Source organism: Ostrea edulis, chromosome 2 (genome assembly GCF_947568905.1).
Source record: "Ostrea edulis chromosome 2, xbOstEdul1.1, whole genome shotgun sequence".
Classification (NCBI taxonomy): Eukaryota; Metazoa; Mollusca; class Bivalvia; order Ostreida; family Ostreidae; genus Ostrea; species Ostrea edulis.
The window spans coordinates 1,317,457-1,342,578 of NC_079165.1; the positions used below are offsets into that span (position 1 = coordinate 1,317,457).

At 33.5% G+C, this 25,122-nt stretch overlaps 2 protein-coding genes across 2 annotated transcripts; both read left to right on the plus strand.

The window, feature by feature from the left end:
- The first annotated feature begins 8,196 nt into the window (after positions 1-8,196).
- Positions 8,197-8,885, plus strand: LOC125678398 (ankycorbin-like). Its single transcript, XM_048916828.2, has 2 exons — positions 8,197-8,449; positions 8,569-8,885. Exons 1-2 carry the CDS (start codon positions 8,197-8,199, stop codon positions 8,883-8,885), a joined length of 570 nt encoding a protein of 189 aa, XP_048772785.2.
- Positions 8,886-12,557: 3,672 nt separating this feature from the next.
- LOC125678399 (serine/threonine-protein phosphatase 6 regulatory ankyrin repeat subunit C-like) lies at positions 12,558-20,262 on the plus strand. Its single transcript, XM_056156629.1, has 4 exons — positions 12,558-12,602; positions 14,326-14,379; positions 18,980-19,232; positions 19,350-20,262. Exons 1-4 carry the CDS (start codon positions 12,558-12,560, stop codon positions 19,709-19,711), a joined length of 714 nt encoding a protein of 237 aa, XP_056012604.1. The 3' UTR covers positions 19,712-20,262.
- Positions 20,263-25,122: the final 4,860 nt, after the last annotated feature.

Sequence of the window (25,122 nt, forward strand, 5' to 3'; positions counted from 1 at the left end):
ATATCGTTGTACTTTGGGGATTATTACATGTACAATCATTTTGGTGGTTCTAAATTTAAAATGATACGTGATAGTCATGTGATATTAAACATTTGTCTCTATAAAAACGCATGGAAGCTTACTAGGTATCGGCATGCATGTCCATTCTTTCTCGGATATTTGTTATTGAATATTATCCATGGAAAAAAATATTGTAACTGCTATATATATATATATTAGTTTATTTCTGTATGTGACGCCTTAATTCAATCGTGTGGTATGAAAGCTTTCAACTCGCTTATAGATTATATATGCAAATTATATGATTATAACGATCACAGAATTTCAAAATGTTGATTTTCAACAAGACTATTGAAATTCCTATAATATCAACTTCAGTGTTTGTACCCTGCTTCAATTTAAGATGCGATCATACATAGAACATGCTCTCGTGCATCGTGAAAATGGAGAGTCTTAAACAATATAGCTAGATGATAATGGAATATTGATACACAAATATTGAAAGTTAAGGATAAAGAAGCTGAATTCATCTTGCTTTCAGAAAGTTGTGGTATTATTTTGCCGTTTGCATACATGTTCAATAAAATATCCATAAAATATCCATATAAGACATATATCAAGCAGATATAAATGACTCTGTGGCGTCTTTTATTTAGAGTTCACTGGGATGAAAAGGTGAAGATAATGAACATTGATCAATCTCATAAGTCCTATAACGAAAACAAAAATAAAAGTCAGTTTCAAAGGAATCATTTGGAATATTACGGAATATCCCGCCTTACATGTATGCGATTCTCCACAAGTTACTTTGAACTGTCCTTTGTACGACAAATCCACATGTATGACAAACAAACGATCAACAGCAGTAAAGTGCAAGGAATAAATTTCACCTTTGAAAATACATGATATTTGATGTTGACGAAAGTGAGAGTAAAATAAATCACAGATACCTTTCGTGTCGCAGTACATCACGATATACCACAGTTGATTGGATGACACCAGTCTCATAAACCAGGGATCACAGGTCCCACCGGACATTACAATATTCTACATTTGTAGACTGCCACTTGTTTAATGTAAAACTTATATGGTACACATTTTTATGCACCAGATGCGCATGTTGAGAAATAATGTCTCTTCAGTGATGCTGAAGTCGAAATTTGGGAAATTCGAAATGACAAAAAATTTGTAACAGCTAAAAGGAAAACTAGAGTGCCAAATAAACTGGAACCAAATTCGTCCAAGGATCAGAGCTATGCATGAGGGAGATATCATCTTTAATTTTGAAATGAATTTCTAAATTTTATCCCAGCAATTAAATATACATCCGTATTTTCAAGCTAGTAACGAAGTACTTAGCTACTGGGCTGTAGAGACCCTCGGGGACTTACAGTCCACCAGAAGTGGACTCGACCCAGGGGTCATAATGTGAAACTTATACGGTACCAATATTGATACACCAGATGCGCATTTTGACAAACAATATCTCTTCAGTGATGCTCAAGTCGAATATATCTTTTACGCTTCTATTTCAAGCAAATATTCTAAACGGGGTGTGTTGCGAAGAACATGTCTTAGGAAATGTTTTAGAGATTTACGAGACTTTTGTTACTAAAAGCGAATCGAATTTCTTCATAATGTAATTTGAAATATACAGAAATAATTCCCATTATCATAATATGATTTGCCTTCCAGATATGGTGAGATTGTTGATTGTAAAAGTCTTGTTATTGTTCTATTGTGGTTTCATATTCTTCATAATGTCTTCATTACCATTTAATCATTTCAGAGTAGAACAAGAATCTGATTGGACAGTGCGATAATGAGAGATATGATTTGGACTTGCTGTTTGGTTTGGTAAACCGCATTTCTTAATGAACAAGACGACAATCTTTTTTATGAGTTTATGGATGAAAGAAACATTAAATTTGAATAAGTAACCATTATGTGCCATTACTTCATTCATTTGTAAACTCTGAGAGTATAGAAAATCATTATTACTCATTAGTTTAATCGTTAATCAACCTAGAAGAAAAATTAAACCGAAGGTTTGCACTTACTGTGTGGCTATACTTTTCATCACTATGAATTTATAAATAATATTTTGATGTAATGACCGTAGGGTTTGAATTGTAGACATGGTAAGTGCGCTACTGTAGTCTGAATTACAATTGATGTTTTAGTCCTTGATGTTAGCTATTTTGATTTCCTCTATCTTTTGCAGATGTACACGCGTTTATGTTCTCAAAATTATACAAGTCCGTGTTAAAATATGAACTACAGTCGCTTTCACTGTCTTCACTTTGTAAGAAGATAAAAATGGACTTCTTCTTACTGGACGATTCAAATGAATTCTTGTGAAAAGGAGGGAGATCAATAAACAGTGATCAATTTTATAACTCCTATAAAGAATACAAGATTAAGAGTAGGGCACCCTTCGATATACCAGAGGTAGGATCAGGAGGCTAGGAGGAGTAAGTATCTCCATGTTCCTGTTGACCGGTCACACCCGCGCTGATCCTTACAACTTGATCAAGTAAACAAAGTAATTCCAAGCAGTTGATATTTAGGTGAGGAGCAAATACATGAGCTTTGTAGAACATTTGCTGGATGTAGCAATTTATCTGTTTGTAAGGGGTTTTGCGTATTTTTTTTTTAAATTCAGCATAGGTACGGTAATTCATATTGATCAGTCGACAGGGGAGATGATTACTCCCCCTAGACACCTGATCCCACCTCTTGTGTGTCCAAGGATCCTTGTTTGCCCAATTACCTATTTTGTATTGCTTATGCGATTTATGAGATTGATCACTGTTCGTTATCTTCATCTTTTATGCGTTTGTTCCATTGACCTGGCTACCACAAGTGTTTATAACACTAAATATCGTCTTTGAAAAGGGAATTTTGAGGATTACCAAGTTCGTTTAGAATGCAGTTGTAATAATGAGCTTTACAAATAGACAATCGCATTACGAACTTTTGTCAGTTGGAACCAATACATATTCCTCATCGAATCTATATAATTCTCTCATCATATCTGGTTTACTAAACACAAAATGATAGTTAGTACGTACTTTTATTTTATGTGTCGAATACGAGATTGTAATCATACATCACTCATTTCTCTTCATATTTATCATATATCAACTGTAATACGAAGAATTCCATAGAGTGTGTAATAGTCACCGGTTACTGTTTTATTTATAGTGAAGTTCAATTCAAATAACTATGTTTCTTTGAATTTGAATTATATGTGTAATATTGCAACTTTGATTTACGCATTTGAACAATGTATTACTAATTGGGAGGAATATAGTTTAATCATAATGTTTCAAATCAGTTAATTTTTCTTTATATCAGTAATATATATTTTGTTTAGAATTTCATCTTCATACTGAAATATATGTCAATCTCAATATTCAATCGTAAGAATGTAATCAAAATCTCCCAGGCATCAAAATGAATTAAGCGTCTTTACAATTAGTGTTGCATCGCTTTTAACATCATCATACATAATTCACACATATTTTTAAAAAATGCATTCAGCTTTTAAACCAATCCCTATCATATTTCATAAATCTTAAAATCATATTTGTAAATACCTTGCACATTTCACGGGGATACTTCCCGTTTCAATGCTAATTCCTTTAGATAGAGGACATCGTGATTTGAAGATATTTAAGAGAAAATATTTAGTACAGAGTCCAGATTTATCTAGCCTAAATCAACTGGAGAAATTGCATATTAAACGTGATTGCACAAACTTTGGAGAGTACGTTCATGAATTCTTTATTTTTTGTTTTTATTACCAATTATATGAATGAACATGTGAAATGGATTGTTATTGAAAATATCAAAATATGCAATGGAACTATGATCTATGCTAATCTCCTGTCCTTTCGATCACATTGAATGTACCGTATAACATATGTATTGAACTATCAATTCAGACAGCAAAACATCAAGGTGGCATTGATATTTAAAATCATCATGGATACATGATTTGCCATAGAAAGAAATGTCAAATGTCAGGTAGAACGTTTTCCATTTGTACTTTGAAATTATTGATTATAGCAAAAAATTAGGTCATAGTTTTAGAAACCTGCAATCCCTGTCTTCTGGGAGATTAATAACTCGTCCTTCATAATCTGTTATTTTTCAAGAACAATTTATGTTTTTGTATCTAGTAACAATCATTTCAAGGACAGATAAGTATTTTTTGTGAACAAACGATCTTAACATTACTTTCGCTAAGAAAGAGGTTTATTACAAACACAAGTCATATTAACAAAATTCCGATATTTTCTTAAACCCTATAGTGTTCATGGTGATAATAACATACCATGAGCTTTAATAAATTCAAGAGGCAGTCAGGCAGATACCACGGCATAATTGTAATAATCATTGTTTTTACATATGATACTCTCAAATATTCCATCTAAGCACCCTGTGCAAGTGTATGCTAAAAAGTGTGATATTATTTAAATGTAATTTTATCAAAAGGTGAAGATCAATCTCATAGCTCATATGAAGAGTGCAAAATTAAATGTTGGGCAAACACGGACCACTGGACATTCCAGGGGTGATATTAGGTGACTAAGAGAAGTAAGCATCCATTGTCGACTGGTCACACACGCAAACAAGTCAAGGATAATTGTTCAATTTATATCTGATCATTTCATTACCATGTGTAAATCTTCGAAATAACATACCTTTGATAATTAACGTGCATGACAATTGACCTTTTTTCAATCCACATAATCTTAATCAAATGAGAGTAAGTTGAAATTTCTTGTCTTTGTATTTTGTTTGAACTTGATTTAATATCTTAGTTATAAATTCGTATTCGTTCGTTCAGCACACAATTTAAAGTTCATGACATAAGAGTATTTTTCACAAAATCAAGAAAAAAATGTTGAGCCTTGTCCTAAATCAACGGGAGCTATTCAGGAATTAATTATTAGAATTATATCTGTCCGTGGTGTTTCATCCACACTAAGTCATCTAAAATTGCAATGTACCTATGCAAAATCATTTGTAAATAGGATATACAAAGCGGCAAAAAAAAAAAAAAAACACAAAAAAACGTGGGAAAATAGCAATGTGTATGAGCATTTTTTTAAAACTCGAGGCAAGTTCGTGACAAATCAGCATGTGTTATAGGAGTATCAATAGTCTCGTTTAGATTCATACTCTTGCAAATTATATGTTCGTTATAATCATCCAATTTGCAAATACAAGCTATTACGGGGTCGGATGCTTTCCTACGCCGTTTTATTCCAATTGTTAGTCCGTTATTTCCATAAAGATAACAGTGATCAATCTCATAACTCCTATAAGGAATAAAAAATGAAGAGTTGAACAAACGTGGACGCCTAGGAGGAGAAAACATGCCCTGACTACCGATCACATCCTACGTGAAACCTATATATTGATAAGATAAACGGAGTAACCTGGTGTGGCCCGGGATCTGAATTTCCTTTACTTTTGATTATATATTTTTATAGAAATCACAAAATTGATCACTGTTAGTGATTTTCACTTGTTCATATAGACTGTTCAATCATCTGGTTTCAAGTTTTATCATGAAGTAAACACATACTGCACATTAGCAAATAAATATTTAGGTAGAAGAAAACCATATATAATCAGGAAATATCTTTGATCAAATTATGGTGATTCAGAACATTAATTTAGCATTGAAATGCTATCATTATTCATTATATGATTTAAATATTTATCCCCTACTTGGTACGCCGTGATTTCCCTGATGAAATTAATCGCTTGAAAAGTACTTAATGTAAAACTTATACGGTACCAATTTTAATGCACCAGATGCGCATTTCGACAAATAATGTCTCTTCAGTGATGCTCAACCGAAATGTTTAAAATCCGAAATATATCAAAGTGTATCACGAGCAACGACCTTTCAAGTCCCATTTATCTACCACATTATGATCAGCGCTTTTGTCAAATAGTATACTGAACTAAGACCAGCCATTGCCACATAATTTTAAAAGTGAATGCTACAGACATTTGTTGACTTATTTCAGTAATATCTCAAGAGTAGAGTGTTGGCATACATTTTTCAAGCAATACAAATACCAGTTATGTGTCGCAGAAAGTGTGTACCTATATCAAACTGGTTTTGCGAAAGCTTCGGTTTGATTTTTTTTGTTTTTGGACAAATTTGCGAAACACATTTAAAAACAAACACAAGTATAGTGGTGATTTCGCATATGAATCGAAATACAAAGTTTGCTTTAAAAGGAGTAACTGTTAAAGACTATGCTGAATATATCATTCTCATTATCACAACTATTAATAGGAACACGATTTTATACCACCTATGCTTTTAGTTTTTGTTGATGTGCTGATTCGATATATCCCAATGAACTCGAAATAAAAGACACCTCATAGTCTTCCATATCTGCTTCGTATTATTTTTTCTGAGCATACATGTTAATAGCAAACTAACAACTCAACTTCATGACGAACAGGATGACTTCAGCTTATCCATCATCAAATTCCCATATTTATGTAGGAATATTTTATTATCACCTGTATATGGTGTTTATTTCTCTCAACAACATATGTAATTCTATACGCAAGAGTTTGGTTTGTGTATGATCAGTTTTTAAATTGAGGCATGCTACTGTCAAATACCTTGAGGTTACAGGGGTTGCAGTCTCTGGTATATCGAGTTGTCCGTGTTTCCCATGCTTTTCAGTCTGTATTCCTTATACGAATCATGACATTGATTTATGTCACGAGATGTATAGGGAAATAATGGGATTACTTTACTTGTAAACACATGATTTAAGTTCAAATATTCCGAGGTAATGACACTATGAATTATTTGTATTTGTGATAAATATGAATTGCATGAAATAAAATGGTAAATGACATATCCTTGTATTATGTTTTAAGTTTGACAATAAGGTGGGTAAAGAAATGTATGCATAATAACATACATGTGACTATTTACTCAAAATTCATCATAAAATGAATATTTATATAAACTGGTACTGAAAATACTGCAAAAACATACAATAATTGGTAAACAAAGGGAAGACAGCTTGTTTGTATAAATAAATCACCAATTATATCATCCATCTTTTATATTGCTTGCAAATCCCGAATTTATGCATTTTACGATAATTGTCTGTGCTGCCTATGCCAATCACTCATTTATCCACCTGGCATCAGTTTGCATAAAATGTGAAGATAACGAACAGTGATCAAATTCATAAATCCCACAAAATTACAAAATTAAGAGTAGAGCAATATCGGACCCCTGGACAAACCAGGTGTGTTCTGGTACTTATTTCAATTTCTAATATAAGACCCAATTGGCATTTTCATCTGGAGGAGGGGGGGGGGTGTTTGGTTATTTAGGCAAAGAATGCATGTGCGATATTCAATCTATTAATTGTTGTTGTTTTTTATTATATTGTACTATTCATAGTTCTTTTATTTTCCATAAATTATCTGTGATATTACATCTCTGACTGTGAGAACACATTGTCTGTGATTTTGTAAAGGTATACGGGAAATATGCGAGATATATTTAGAAGTATGTATTATATCAAATTCAATCGTGATATATTATCCCTTGCTCTGCAAAATACTTTTATTCTTTCAATGATAATTGTTAAATTTTACATGCTTTGCGTGAATAATAATAGTTATTCTTTACATTCTGTTTTTGTAACGAACGAAACAATATACTTGGAGATGTTCGTGTGTGGTAATTCAAAAACCACCAAATATGTTTACCATTTAAATAACCTTAGTCCCTTAAACACATTCACAAATAAAGAATTAATTAGGAATTGCGGTTTCCCATCTTTCCAATATCTGCAGAGAACCCATACAAATGTTGAGCTTTATTGCATACGAATAGCATCCAATCAAATTTGCAGCCTTTCCTAACAATGCTAATAATATGCTAAATAAAAAAGAACCCTAGCATGTAAAACTTATACGGTACCAATTTTGATGCACCAGATGCGCATTTCGACAAATAATGTTTCTTCAGTGATGCTCAACCAAAATGTTTGAAATCCGAAATAACTATGAAGTTTTAGAGCTAAATATAGCCAAGTATAAAAGACAGAAAATGTAAATTCTGAAATAATCTAGGCCACAATCTGGACTTGTCTAAGAGAAATTATGGAAACTATAGCTCAAAACATGTGGGAATGTGTTATCAACAGTAATTTGGGAGCATTGAAAAAAATGCTGAATTGTGGAGTCGATCCCAATATCACTGGTGAGAATGGAGAACCTCTGATATTTACCATTATTGTTAATGGAGATTTAGAATCACTGAAAATGTTGTTGGTTTACTGTGATGTTAACATTGAAAACAAAGATGGAAGATCTGCTCTGATGCTGGCTATTGAAATAGGCGATGTGGAAATGATCAAAGCATTGATCAAAGCAGGTATACATAACTCTTGAATATATTCCAAAGACATGAATCTTATTTGTTGATATTTCATTTTATCAGTTACGTATTTCAATTATACAATACTTTATTGTCATTTTGTTTCTGTTTTTCAGGGGGTCGAATGAACAAGAGGGATAATTCCTGTAACACCCCCTTGTTATTGGCTTTGGAGGAAGGAAAATTCAGAATCACTGAATACCTTATCAAACACGGAAGTGACGTGAATGAAATGGATGGTCTTGGTGAAACAGCCCTACATCTTGTTGCCACGGGGAAACACAATGACTGTACGAAAATCGTTAAAATCCTGTTTCACTGCAGATACGTGATGAAAGAGGCAGACAAGTGGATATGCCCTGAGGACCTGATGGGCAATAAACGTCTTCAGTCTAAAAACGCAAAACTGCTTCACAAAATCAAAACATTTTGAAAGACTTTGGTACGGGAATACAATGTGATACCAAGAGAGTCTTGAAACGTCTGTCACATATTTGTTTCTGCACCTCTGCAGATACTCTTAAATATAGATGAAGACTGACTGAGATTAGAAAGCAATGGGGACTTGCTCTAATTAGAAGTCGATGATATCCTCTTGTAAGAAGAAGTCGATGAGAACCAACTATCACATGAAGTCGATGGGAACTGGCTGTGAATAAGCATACAATCTCATGAAGAAATTTCGAAGGAGCGTTTTGCATGAGGTCGCCAACAACTTGGCCAACAGAAAATTTGTAGTCTGGTATACAAATCATAATCACTAAACGCCTCGTCTGTTGTATAGAGAAAGGATTCAAGAAGACGGTTAAATAGCTATGTCAGAAATAGCCGTTATCACTTTAATTACCCGGGGATAGCTTAATGAGTAGGGGGAATGCGTCGTTCCGGATAGCATCCGATGCAATAAGAATTTGTTTTTGTTTATTGCATATTGATTAGTATAGGATTCTGTAAGCATAATAGAAGTATTTTACTACCATTTAGTTCTATTCAATGCAGAATCGATGTAGTATGACTAATAAAGCAATGATAAGAACATCTATTGTGTTTTATTCAAACCTTTTTTGTTCTTAATAGCCCCGGTATCTGTACATTCAGGGAAACGTATCCAGTTAAACAGTTAAAGCACATACATTACTGCTGTTTATAAAGCAGTTATTTTTCAACATGATTATGGATATATAAAACGAATGAGGTTGACTTTAAAATCGATCTTATAACATATCTACCTGACAAAGGGCTCACAGTCAACAATGGATACTTACTCCTCCTAAACACTAGATCTGAACTCTGGTATTTCTATGGCTCCGTGTTTTCCCTAATCCTGATTCTGTATTCTTGAAAGGAATTCTGAGATTGATCTCTTTTTGTTATCTTCACAATGTTTTGTTAATCTTACTTAGTCTTTCAAAGCTATTCTAACTCATGAATTTTCGTACGATATACCTAAACTTTCAATGGTTCCGGCTTTACCTTCAGAAACATCTTTGGATATAAACACAAATATTCACTGTTTTGGTTTTCCAGTGATACAGCTGGTTCAGGGACGGGAGCAATCCTTTTAATTATTTTGTGTAATGCATTGTACATTCTACATTGTATTGCAACCTTGAAATCGTCTTTATATCTCGATCATCACTGACTTTTAAGCAAATGTAATTTACATAATCATTGCGACCAGATGCAGTACATTTGAAAGTGCAATAATATACAGTATATCGCGGTGTTTGATGTTTATATGTTTTTATTCCTCTTGCATCGATTAATAAGAAAAGTTCTGAGAGCAACTTCTCACACAACAGAAATCTCTTTTGGTATCTGATACTTTCTTGCATACTCTCGAAAACTGAAAACTATGCTGCATGATTTGCATTTTAGACCTCATTTCTTTTATAGATCTTGCTCCCAAGACGTTTCAGTGAATATATAGTAAGCTTTATCACTGTAAAAAAGGTCGGCCTGCATATAGCCGATATCATTGCACTTTTAAGATTATTACAATAGTTTTGTAGGTTCTAAATTTACAATGACACGTGATAGTCACGTGATATTAAACATTGGCCTCTATGAAAATGTATGGAAGCTTACTAGGCATCGGGCATGAATGTCCATTCTTTCTCGGATATTTTTCATTGAATATTATCCATGTAAAAATCTTGTGACTGTTCTAAGTATATACTTTACTTTATACCTGTATAGGACGCCTTAATTCAATCGTGTGATATGAAACAGGTTAGACAGCTTTCAACTCAGTGATAGATTATATATATGCAAATTATATTATTATAACGATCACAGAATTTCAAAATGTTGATTTTCAACAAGACTATTGAAAGTCCTATAATGTCAACTTAATTGTCTGTGCCCTGTTTCAATCTAAAATGCGATCATACATAGAACATGCTCTCGTACATCGACAAAATGGGGATTCTTACACAACATGACTAGGTGATGATGGAATATTGATACACAAATATTGAAAGTTAAGGATAAAGAAGCTGAATTCATCTTTCTTTCAGAAAGTTCTTTATTATTTTGCCATTTGCATACATGTTCAACAAAATATCCATATAATATCCATATAAGGCATGTATCAAGCAGATATAAATGACTCTGTGGCGTCTTTTATTTAGAGTTCACTGGGGTGAAAAGGTGAAGATAATGAACATTGATCAATCTCATAAGTCCTATAACGAAAACAAAATTAAAAGTCAGTTTCAAAGGAATCATTTGGAATATTACGGAATACTCCGCCTTACATGTATGCGATTCTCCACAAGTTACTTTGAACTGTCCTTTGTACGACAAATCCACATGTATGACAAACAAACGATCAACAGCAGTAAAGTGCAAGGAATAAATTTCACCTTTGAAAATACATGATATTTAATGTTGACGAAAGTGAGAGCAAAATAAATCACAGATACCTTTCGTATTGCAGTATATCACGATATACCGTTGTTCATTGGATGACACCAGTCTCATAAACCAGGGATCACAGGTCCCGCCGGACATTATAATATTCTACATTTTTAGACTGCCACATGTTGAATATATCTTTTACGATTCTATTTCAAGCAAATATTCTGAACCCTGTGTTTGAGAAGAGCATGTTTTAGGAAATGTTTTAGAGATTTACGAGACTTTTGTTACTAAATTCGAATCGAATTTCTTCATAATGTAATTTGAATTATACAGAAATAATTCCCTTTATCATCAGATGATTTGCCTTTCACATATGGTGATATTGTTTATTGTAAAATTCTTGTTATTGCTCTATTGTGGTTTTATATACTTCATAATGTCTTCATTAACATATCATCATTTTAGAGTATATCAAGAATCTGATTGGGCAGTGCGACAATGAGACATATAACTTGGACTTGCTGTTTGTTTTGGTAAACCGCATTTCTTAATGAACAAGACGACAATATTTTGTATGAATTTATGGATGAAAGAAACATTAAATGTAAATTTGGAGATATTATGTGCCATTACTTCATTCATTTGTAAACTCTGAGTGTATAGAAAACCATTATTACTCATTAGCTTAATCGTTAATCATTCTGGAAGAAAAATTAAAACGAATGCTTGCATGTACTGTGGGGCTATACTTTTTATCATTATGAATTTATAAATAACATTTTGATGCAATGACCGTGGGGTTTGAATTGTAGACATGGTAAGTGCTCTACTCTGGTCTGAATTACAATTGATGTTTGACAAGTTTTAGTCCTGACGTAAACTATTTTGATTTCCTCTCTCTCTTTTGCAGATGCAAACGCGTTTATGTTCTCACAATCATACACGCCCCTGTTATAATATTAACTACAGTCGCTTTCACTGTCTACATTTTGTAAGAAGATAAAAATGGCCTTCTACTTACTGTACGATACAAAATGGGGAGATGAACATAGCTCCTATAAAGAATACAATATTAAGAGTAGGGCAAACACGGACCTCTTTATATATCAGAGGTGGGATCAGATGGCTAGGGGGAGTAAGCATCCCCTGTTGACCGGTCACACCCGCGTTGAACCTTACAACTTGATCAAGTAAACACAGTAATTCAAAAGCAGTTTATATTTATGTGAGGAGCAAAGACATGAGCTTTGTAGAACATTTGCTGGATCTAGTAGTTTATCTGTTTGTAAGGGGTTTTGTGTAATTTTGAAATTCAGTATAGGTACAGCAATTCATATTTGTCGGTCGACAGGGGTGATTTCTCCCCCTAGACACCTGATCCCACCTCTGGTGTGTCCAGGGGTCCGTGTTTGCCCAGTTATCTATTTTGCATTGCTTATGAGATTTATGAGGTCAATCACTGTTCGTTATCTTCACCTTTCGTGCGTTTGTTTCATTGACCTGGCTATCACATGTGTTTAACACTAAAGCATGATTTTGGAAAATATCGTCTTTGAAAAGGAAACTTGGAGTATAAGAAGGATTACCAAATGTGGAATTAATGCCAAGTTCGTTTAGAATGCAGCTGTAATAATGATACTTACAAATACAGACAATCGCATCATGAGCTTTTGTCAGCTGGATCCAATACATATTCCTCATGGAATCTATATAATTATCTCATCATATCTGGTTTACTAAACACAGAATGATAGTTGGTACGTAGTTTTGTTGTTATGTGTCGAATACGAGATTGTAATCATACATCACTCAATTTTCTTCATATTTATCATATATCAACTATAATACGACGAATTCCATAGAGTGTGTAATAGTCACCAAATACTGTTTTATTTATGGTTTAGTTCAATTCAAATAAACTAAGTTTCCTTGAATTTGAATTATATTTGTAATGTTGCGACATTCATTTACGCATTTGAACAATGTATTACTAATTGGGAGGAATATAGTTTAATCATTTATATGTTTCAAATCAGTTATTGTTTTCTTTATATAAGTAAGATATACTTTTTTGAAAAATTTCAACTGCATACTGAAATATATCTTAATCTCAATATTCAATCGTTAAAATGTAATGTAAATCTCCCAGGCATCAAAATGAATTAAGGGTTTTTACAATTAGTGTTGCATCGCTTTTAACATCATCATACATAATTCACACATATTTTTGAATAATGCATTCAGCTTCTAAACCAATCCCTATCATATTTCATAAATCTTAAAATCATATTCGTAAATGCCGTGCACATTTCACGGAGATACTTCCCGTTTCGATGCTAATTCCTTTAGAGAAAGGATATCGTGATTTGAAGATATTTAAGAGAAAAATATTTAGTACAAAGTCAAGATTTATCTAGCCTAAATCAACTGGAGAAATATCATATGCAAGGTGAAGATAACGAACAGTGACCAATCTCATAACTCCTACAAGCAATACAAAATAGATAGTTGGGCAAACACGGACCCCTGGACACACCAGAGGTGGGATAAGGTGCCTAGGAGGAGTAAGCATCCCCTGTTGACCGGTCACACCCGCCGTCAGCCCCATATCCTGATCAGGTAAACGGAGTTATCCGCAGTCAAAATCAGTAAACGTGATTGCACAAACGTTGGAGAGTACGTTCATGAATTGTTTATGTTTTATTTGTTTTATAACCAATTACATCAATATGAATGAACATGTGAAATGGATTGTGTTATTAAAAATATCAAAATATACAATTGAACTATGATCTATGCTAATCTCCTGTCATTTCGATCACATTGAAATGTACCATATAACATATGTATTAAACTATCAATTCAGACAGCAAAACATCAAGGGGACATTGATATTTAAAATTATCATGGATATATGATTTGCCAACCTAAGAAATGTCACATGTCAGGTAGAACGTTTTCCATTTGTACTTTGAAATTATTGATTATAGCAAAAAAATAGGTCATAGTTTTCGAAATCTTCAATCACTGTCTTCTGCGAGATTAATCTCTCGTCCTTCATAATCTTACTTTTCAAGAACAATTTATGTTTTTGTACCTAGGGACAATCATTTCAAGGACAGATAAGAATTTTTGTGCATCAAACGATCTTAACATTACATTCTCCAAGAAAGAGGTTTATTACAAATACAAGTCATATTAACAAAATTCCGATTTTTGTCTTAAACCCAATAGTGTTCATGGTGATAATAACATACCATACGCGTTAATATATTCAAGAGGCAGCCAGGCAGACACCACGGCATAATTGTAAGAATCATTGCTTTTACATATGATAGTCATACTGTCAAATATTCCATTTAAGCATCCTGTGTAAGTGTATGTTAAAAAGTGTGATATTATTTAAATGTAATTTTATCAAAAGGTGGAGATCAATCTCATAGCTCCTATAAAGAGTACAAAATTAAATGTTGGGCAAACACGGACAACTGGACATTCCAGGGGTGATATTAGGTGACTAAGAGGAGTAAACATCCCCTGTCGACCGGTCACACCCGCAAACAAGTCAATGATAATTGTTCAATTTATATCTGATCATTTCATTACCATGTGTAAATCTTCGAAATAACTTATCTTTGATAATTAACGTGCATGAAAATTGACTTTTTTTTTTCAATCCACATCATTTTAATCAAATAAGAGTAAGTTGAAATTGCTTGTCTTTGTATTTGGTTTGAGATTGATTTAATATCTTCGTTATTAATTCGTATTCATTCGTTCAACACAATTTGAAGTTCATGGCATAAAGAGTATTTTTCAAAAAACTAAGAAGAAAAAGTACAGCCTTGTCCTAAATCTACGGGAGCTTTTCGGGTATTAATTATTAAATTTATATCTGTCCGTGGTGTTTTATCCACACTAAGTCATCTAAAATTACAATGTACCAAAGCAAAATCATTTGTTAATAGGATATGCAAAGCGGCAGATAACATGTGAAAATAATCTCGCTTAAATGCATACTCTTCCAAATGATATGTTCGTTATAATTATCTAATTTGCAAATACAAGCTATCACGGGGTTGAATGCTGTACACCGCCGTTTGATTCCAATTGTTAGTCCGTTATTGACATAAAAAATATAAATAACAGTGATCAATCTCACAACTCCTATAAGGAATACAAATTAAAAGTTGAGCAAGGACGGACTCCTAAATATACCAGTCGTAGGATCAGGTGCCGAGGAGTAGAAAGCACCCCCCATCTACCGATCACATCCTGCGTTAGCCCTATTTCTTGATCAGGTAAACCGAGCAACCTGGTGTGGCCCGGGATCTGAATTTCCTCTACCCTGGAATTTATATTCTTTATGAGAATCACGAAATTGATCACTGTTAGTGATTTTCACTTGTTCATATAGAGTGTTCATGTGCACAATCATCTGGTTTCAAGATTTATCATACTGTAAACACATATTGCACATTAGCAGCATATTCTTCCTAAAATAAATATTTAGGTGAAAGGTGAAGATAACGAACAGTGATCAGGATAAGAAAACCATATATAATCAGGAAATATCTTTTATCAAATTATGGTGATTCAGAACATTAATTTGGCATTGAAATGCTCTCAGTATTCATTAAATGATTTACATATGCATTCCCTACCTGGTACGCTATGATTTCCATGATGAAATTAATCGATTGAAAAGTACTTAATATCAAAATGTATCACGAACAACGACCTTTCAAGTCTCATTCATCTACCGCATTATGATCAGCGCTTTTGTCAACTAGTATACTGAACTAAGACCAGCCATTGCCACATAATTTTAAAGGTGAATGCTAGCCTACAGACATTTGTTGACTTATTTCAGTAATATCTCCAGAGTAGAGTGTTAGCATATATATTTAAAGCAATAAAAATATCAGTTGTGTGTCACAGAAAGTATGTACCTTTATCAAACTGGATTTTGCGAATTCTTCGTTTTGTGTTGGTTTCATTTTGTTTTTGGACAAAATTGCGAAAAATATTTAAAAAGAAATACAAGTACAGTGGGCATCTCGCATATGAATCGAAATACAAGGTTTGCTTTAAAAGCAGTAAATATTAAAGACGATGCTGAATATATCGTTATCATTATCACAACTATTGATAGAATCACGATTATATATATCCCCTATTTTTTTCTAGTTTTTCTTGATGTGCTGATTCTATATATCCCAGTGAACTCGAAATAAAAGACACCTCAGAGCCTTCCACATCTGCTTCATACTTAGATTTTTTCTGAGTATAGATGTTAATAGCAAACTAACAACTCAACTTTATGACTTCAGCTTCTCAATCATCAAATTTCCATATTTATGTAGCAATATTCTATTATCGCCTGTGTATTGTGTTTATGCCTCTCAACTGATTATATACGCAAGAGTTTGGTCTGCGTATGATCAGTTTTTAAATCGAGGCATGTACTGTCAAATACTTTGAGGTTACAGGGGACGCAGCCTCTGGTATATCCAGTTGTCCGTGCTTGCCATACTTTTCAATCTATATTCCTTATACGAATCATGACATTGATTAATGTTCCTTTTTTCAAAAGCAACGTGTAAAGAACGGTCCAATGATTGTAATCAAAGAAGTCTTTAAATCTTTTAAAATATCAACAGAGAGTGTGAACTATCGAATTTTCCTCATGAAACATCTATTCGCTGAACTGAAAATAGATATTTCTGAGTTTTATTCGCTAATATAGTTGAAACTTCGTCTGATAAACAGTTACGTCCTTTCATGCATGAAACTTTTATGCCCTCGTTTGCTGTCTTCAAAACATATTTCAAATATTTAACTCGTCTTAAATTACCTTCAAAATTCCGGCATTGTTTTGATATGATTTCCACTACATGTAACATTTAAACAGAATTCACACCAATCACTATTTCATGATATAAACATTTTTTCTGGGATTTTTTAAACAGCATAATTCAAATCCCTTCCTCCTAAAATATTATTTTTACCATCTTTCCACTCGAATGTCACGAGATGTATAGGGAAATAATGGGATTTCATTACATGTAGACACATGATTTCAGTTCAAATATTCTGAGGTAATGACACTATGATTTATTTGTATGTGTGCTAAATGTGAATTACATGAGATGGTAAATGATATATCCTTGTCTTATGTTTTAAGTTTGACAATAAGGAGGATAAAGACATCATGTAGAAAATAAATTATTATTATTATTATTATTGAATTGATTAAGAAATTTATGCATAACAACATACATGTAAAACTTATACGGTACCAATTTTGATGCACCAGATGCGCATTTCGACAAATAATGTCTCTTCATGTAAATGCAAGGTGAAGATAACGAACAGTGATCAATCTCATAACTCCTACAAGCAATACAAAAATAGATAGTTGGGCAAACACGGACCCCTGGACACACCAGAGGTGGGATCAGGTGCCTAGGAGGAGTAAGCATCCCCTGTTGACAGATCACACCCGCCGTGATCCCCATATCTTGATCAGGTAAACGGAGTTATCCGCAGTCAAATCAGTGTGTCAAGAACGGCTTAACAATCGGTATGAAACACGTCAGACAGCATTTGACCAAATGCGAAGTTGAATATTTACTCAAAATTTATCAGAAAATGATTATTTATATCAACTGGTACTAAAATACTGCAAAAACATACAATAATTGGTAAACAAAGGAAGACAGCTTGTTTATATAAATAAATCACCAATTATATCATCCATCTTTTATATTGCTTGCAAATCCCGAATTTATGAATTTTATGATAATTGTCTGTGCTGCCTATGTCATTCATTCATTTATCCACCTGTCATCAGTTTGCATAAAAAGTGAAGATAAGGAACAGTGATCAAATTCATAAATCCCTCAAAATTACAAAATTAAGAGTAGGGCAATCTCGGACCCCTGGACACACCGAGTGAGTCCTGGAACCTATTTCAATTTTTGATTATTTTAGGCAAAGAATGTATGTGAGATACTCAATCTTTTTATTGTTTTTTGTTTGTTTGTTATTATATTGTATTATCGATAGTTCTCTTATTCTCCATAAACTATGTGTGATATAACATCTCCGATTGTGATAACATTGTCTATGATTTTGTAAAGTTAGATGAGATATTTGTGATATATATTTATAAGTATTCATCATACCAAATCCAATCGTAATATATGATCCCTTGCTATGCAAAATCCTTTTATTCTTTTAATGATAATTGTTAAATTTTACATGCTTTTCTTCAATAATAATAGTTATTCTTTACGTTCTGTTTTTGTAACGAACGAAACAATATACTTGAAGATGTTTATGTGTGGTAATTAAAAAACCACCAAATACGTTTACAGTTTAAATAACCTTAGGCCATTAAACACATTCACAAATAAAGAATGAATTAGGAATTGCGGTTTCCCATCTCTCCAATGTCTTCAGGGAACCCATCCAAATGTTGAGCTTTATTGCATACGAATAGCATCCAATCAAATTTGCATCCTTTCCTAAAAATGCTAATAATATGCTAAATAAGAGAGAACCCTAGTATAAAAGACAGAAAGAGTAAAGTCTGAAGTATTCTAGGCCACAATCTGGACTTGTCTAAGAGAAATAATGGAAACTATAGCTCAAAACATGTGGGAATGTGTTATCAACAGTAATTTGGGAGCATTGAAAAAAATGCTGAAATGTGGAGTCGATCCCAATATCACTGATGAGAATGGGGAACCTCTGATTTTTACCATTATTGTTAATGGAGATTTGGAATTACTGAAGATGTTGTTGGTTTACTGTGATGTCAACATTGAAAACAAAGATGGAAGATCTGCTCTGATGCTGGCTATTGAAATGGACGATGTGGAAATGATCAAAGCATTGATCAAAGCAGGTATACATAACTCTTAAATATATTCCAAAGACATGAATCTTATTTGTTGATATTTCATTTTATCAGTTACGTATTTCAATTATACAATACTTTATTGTCATTGTTTCTGATTTCCAGGGGCTCGAGTGAACAAGAGTGATAATTCCGGTAAAACCCCCTTGTTATTGGCTTTGGAGGAAGGAAAATTCAGAATCGCTGAATACCTTATCAAACATGGAAGTGACGTGAATGAAATGGATTGTCTTGGTCAAACAGCCCTACATCTCGTTGCTATGGGGGAACACAATGACTGTACGAAAATCGTTAAAATCCTGTTTCACTGCGGATACGTGATGAAAGAGGCAGATAAGTGGATATGTCTTGAGGATCTGATAGGCAATAAACGTCTTCAGTCTAAAGACGCAAAACTGCTTCACAAAATCAAAACATTTTGGAAGAGTTTCGTACGGGAATACAATGTGATACCAAGAGAGTCTTGAAACGTCTGCCACACATTTATTTTCTGCACCTCTGCAGATACTCTTAAATATAGATGAAGATTGACTGAGATTAGAAAGCAATGGGGACTTGCTCTAATTAGAAGTCGATGATATCCTCTTGTAAGAAGAAGTCGATGAGAACCAACTATCACATGAAGTCGATGGGAACTGGCTGTGAATAAGCATACAATCTCATGAAGAAATTTCGAAGGAGCGTTTTGCATGAGGTCGCCAACAACTTGGCCAACAGAAAATTTGTAGTCTGGTATACAAATCATAATCACTAAACGCCTCGTCTGTTGTATAGAGAAAGGATTCAAAAAGACGGTTAAATAGCTATGTCAGAAATAGCCGTTATCACACTAATTACTCGGGGACAGTTTGATGAGGAGAGGAAATGCGTCGTTCCGGATAACATCCGATGCAATAAGAATTTGTTTTTGTTTATTGCATATTGATTAGTATAGGATTCTGGAAGCATAATAGAAGTATTTTACAACCATTTAGTTCTATTCAATGCAGAATCGATGTAGTATGACTAATAAAGCAATGATAAGAACATATATTGTGTTTTATTCAAACCTTTCTTGTTCTTAATAGCCCCGGTATCTGTACATTCAGGGAAGAGTATCCAGTTAAACAGTTGAAGCACATACATTACTGCTGTTTATAAAGCAGTTATTTTTCAACATGATTGTGGATATATAAAAAGAATGAGGTTGAGTTTAAAGCGATCTTATGACATATCTACCTGACAAAGGGCTCACAGTCAACAATGGATACTTACTCCTCCTAAACACTAGATCTGAACTCTGGTATTTCTATGGGTCTGTGTTTTCCCTAATCCTGATTCTATATTTTTGAAAGGAATTCTGAGATTGATCTCTTTTTGTTGTCTTCAAAATGTCTTGTTAATCTTACTTAGTCTTTCAAAGCTATTCTAACTCATGAATTTTCGTACGATATACCTAAACTTTCAATGGTTCCGGCTTTACCTTCAGAAACATCTTTGGAAATAAACACAAATATTCAATGTTTTGGTTTTCCAGTGAAACAGCTGGATCAGGAACGGGGGCAATCCTTTTAATTATTTTGTGTAATGCATTGTACATTCTACATTGTATTGCGACCTTGAAATCGTCTTTATATCTCGATCATCACTGACTTTTAAGCAAATGTAATTCACATAATCATTGCGACCAGATGCAGTACATTTGAAAGTGCAATAATATACAGTACATCGCGGTGTTTGATGTTTATATATTTTTATTCCTCTTTCATCGATTAATAAGAAAAGTTCTGAGAGCAACTTTTTACACAAAAGAAATCTCTTTTGGTATCTGATAATTTCTTGCATACTCTCGAAAACTGAAAAGTATGCTGCATGATTTGCATTTTAGACCTCATTTCTTTTATAGATCTTGCTCCCAAGACGTTTTAGTGAATGTAAAGTAAGCTTTATCACTGTAAAAAAGGTCGGCCTGCATATAGCCGATATCATTGCACTTTTGAGATTATTACAATAATTTTGTAGGTTCTAAATTGACAATGACCCGTGATAGTCACGTGATATTAAACATTTGGCTCTACGAAAATGTATGGAAGGTTACTAGTTATCGGCATGAACGTCCATTCTTTCTCGGATATTTTTTCATTGAATATTATCCATGTAAAAATCTTGTGACTGTTCTAAGTATATACTTTACTTTATATCTGTATAGGACGCCTTAATTCAATCGTGCGATATGAAACAGCTGATTAGACAGCTTTCAACCCAGTGATAGATTATATATACGCAAATTATATTATTATAACGAGATTTTCAAAATGCTGATATTCAACAAGACTATTAAAAGTCCTATAATATCAACTTAATTGTCTGTGCCCTGCTTCAATTTAAAATGCGATCATACATAGAACATGCTCTCGTACATCGAGAAAATGGGGAGTCTTACACAACATGCCTAGGTGATGATGGAATATTGATACACAAATATTGAAAGTTAAGGATAAAGAAGCTGAATTCATCTTGCTTTCAGAAAGTTGTGTTATTATTTTGCCGTTTGCATACATGTTCAACAAAATATCCATATAATATCCATATAAGACATATATCAAGCAGATATAAATGACTCTGTGACGTCTTTTATTTAGAGTTCACTGGGATGAAAAGGTGAAGATAATGAACATTGATCAATCTCATAAGTCCTATAACGAAAACAAAATTAAAAGTCAGTTTCAAAGGAATCATTTGGAATATTACGGAATATCCCGCCTTACATGTATGCGATTCTCCACAAGTTACTTTGAACTGTCCTTTGTACGACAAATCCACATGTATGAGAAACAAACGATCAACAGCAGTAAAGTGCAAGGAATAAATTTCACCTTTGAAAATACATGATATTTGATGTTGACGAAAGTGAGAGTAAAATAAATCAGATACCTTTCGTATTGCAGTATATCACGATATACCACAGTTGATTGGATGACACCAGTCTCATAAACCAGGGATCACAGGTCCCACCGGACATTACAATATTCTACATTTGTAGACTGCCACTTGTTTAATGTAAAACTTATACGGTACAAATTTTTATGCACCAGATGTGCATGTTAACAAATAATGTCTCTTCAGTGATGCTGAAGTCGAAATTTGGGAAATTCGAAATGACAAAAAACTTGTAACAGCTAAAAGGAAAACTAGAGTGCCAAATAAACTGGAGCCAAATTCGTCCAAGTATCAGAGCTATGCACGAGGGAGATATCATCCTCAATTTTGAAATGCACTTTTAAATTTTATCCGAGCAATTAAATATGAATCCGTATTTTCAAGCTAGTAACGAAGTACTTAGCTACTGGAGTGTAGAGACCCTCGGAGACTAACAGTCCACCAGGAGTGGCCTCGACACAGTGGTCATAATGTGAAACTTATACGATACCAATTTTGATACACCAGATGCGCATTTTGACAAACAGTGTCTCTTCAGTGATGCTCAAGCCGAATATTTCTTTGTTTTACGAAATGTTTTAGAGATTTACCAGATTTTTGTTACTAAAATCGAATCGAATTTCTTCATAATGTAATTTGAAATATACAGAAATAACTCCCATTATCATAATATGATTTGCCTTTCAGATATGTTTGCACTTACTGTGGTGCTATACTTTTCATCATTATGAATTTATAAATAACATTTTGATGCAATGACCATAGGGTTCGAATTCTAGACATTGTAAGTGCTCTACTGTAGTCTGAATTACAATTGATGTTTTAGTCCTTGATGTTAGCTATTTTGATTTCCTCTATCTTTTGCAGATGTACACGCGTTTATGTTCTCAAAATTATACAAGTCCGTGTTTAAATATGAACTACAGTCGCTTTCACTGTCTTCACTTTGTAAGAAGATAAAAATGGACTTCTTCTTACTGGACAATTCAAATGAATTCTTGTGAAAAAGGGGGAGATGAATAAACAGTGATCAGTTTCATAACTCCTATAAAGAATACCAGATTAAGAGTAGGGCACCCCTCGATATACCAGAGCTGGGATCAGAAGGCTAGGAGGAGTAAGTATCCCCATGTTGACCGGTCACACCCACGCTGAACCTTACAACTTGATCAAATAAACAAAGTAATTCAAAAGCAGTTTATATTTATGTGAGGAGCAAAGACATGAGCTTTGTAGAACATTTGCTGGATGTAGCAATTTAGGGCTATTCCAGCAAAAAAAATATGGGGGGAGGGAAGGCACTTTATTTTTAAGACAGCCACCCATACAATTAAATTTTCCTCTGCTACCACCACCCATACAATTAGATTCTCCCCTGCCACCACCACCCACACAATTCAATACTTTCATTTAACATAACAAATGGATCAACCATATGATATTTTAGAACTTAATTCTAGTTTATATTTAAAAAAATGCAAAAAATATAAACAATAAAATGTCTTTCTTTGTTGTTTCATCGGGAGATGAAGGTATCAATCATTGCAGAAAAAATTTACATATTTTGGTTTCCAATGCAATTTTGGTAGGGAGAAAAAAAGGATGATCTCAGCATATAAAATGAAAGAAAAAATGCAATTAATTGTGTATACTCTGGAAACATGCGAGTTGTAGAAACCTAAGCTCTGTTTGCTTATTATAAACGAACAGTTTCACTAATGATGTGGGATATTGTCATATCATTTCTGGACTAGATGTGCATGTCCTTTTTACTAATGTCATGATCTGGGTGCTTGTTAATCGCACAGTTGAAATAACAAGAAGTTGGGTTTTTTTAATGATATAAAACTAAATAAAATATGAATATATTATACCACTTTAAATTTAAATTCATATATATTGTTACTCTCTTTATTGCTTTTAAAAGACAAGTGTCTTATTACATCAGTTACAATATGTATACATAAAATGGCATTGTATAGTGGTGTACAAATTCAAGCAAGCAACGGAGAAGAACTTTTCAACGAGTTAGGTTTTCTCGCAACTTAAGTGCCCAACATAGATATTTCCCTAAATTACAAAGTGTATGCATATAGATTGTGACTTTTTTCCTTTGACTTTTCCCCCTACAATCTCTCGTAGACCTACAGGAAACTCGCGAATATTCCATTTAAAATTTTAGTCCCAAGCATAATATTTACCCGATTTATATCGCAATCAGGCAAATTTTCCACTCTGTTAAACGTAATGGTATTCCAGGTGGGAGATTTCATATCCGAATTACCCCCACACATCTCAAAGTCTGTCGAAATTCACACCTTCGGAAACAACGGTCGTGATTCCCTGATCCTTGATTTTGTTAAATAAACAACAACTCGGGTTTTGGTAATTAACCTCACACGACGCTGCATGTTTTAAATTACACATTAACCAATTGATAGCTTGGGTATACTAATTGATTCAGAGTGCCGATTAAACAAGATCACCGCCGAACTATTACCTGTGCATTTTAAAACGAAAGTGTTAGGGGCGATAATTCCCAGAATAGTCATGCTCGACTGAAATCGAAAGTAGGAATCGCGTTGTAATCGAAAAAATGTACAGTCGTTTTATGAAGGTGAAATTACACGAAAAGGTTGTAAAACTCATGATCGTTGGTTGCGTTAGACAGGTGATCGTTTAGGACAGGTACAATAGATTGGGTAACGCCTTGGAGGGGAAAGTTTTACGGTAACATTGAGTTATCTGCCCATTTATCAATCTTTTTTCCATACTTAAGTTAATTTAGAATGGCTCCGCTTTTCTTCTTTTGTAATAAAAGAAACATAACGTGATACGTTTTCATTTTTATCATAATTCACAGGCACCCATATTTTTATTTAACCTGGAAGACAACCACCCATACAAATATATTTTCCCAAATCACCCCCACCCATCCAAAAAAATATCGGCTGCCGTC

Bases quoted from the DNA above. Each gene is read 5' to 3' on its own strand.
- LOC125678398 (XM_048916828.2), top strand. From the start codon at position 8,197: ATGTGGGAATGTGTTATCAACAGTAATTTGGGAGCATTGAAAAAAATG. The intron at 8,450-8,568 runs GTATACATAACT...TCTGTTTTTCAG, and splicing joins CAAAGCATTGATCAAAGCAG to GGGGTCGAATGAACAAGAGG.
- LOC125678399 (XM_056156629.1), top strand. From the start codon at position 12,558: ATGAGCTTTGTAGAACATTTGCTGGATCTAGTAGTTTATCTGTTT. The intron at 12,603-14,325 runs GTAAGGGGTTTT...AATAGGTCATAG, and splicing joins ATCTAGTAGTTTATCTGTTT to TTTTCGAAATCTTCAATCAC. The intron at 14,380-18,979 runs ATCTTACTTTTC...ATAGCTCAAAAC, and splicing joins TTAATCTCTCGTCCTTCATA to ATGTGGGAATGTGTTATCAA.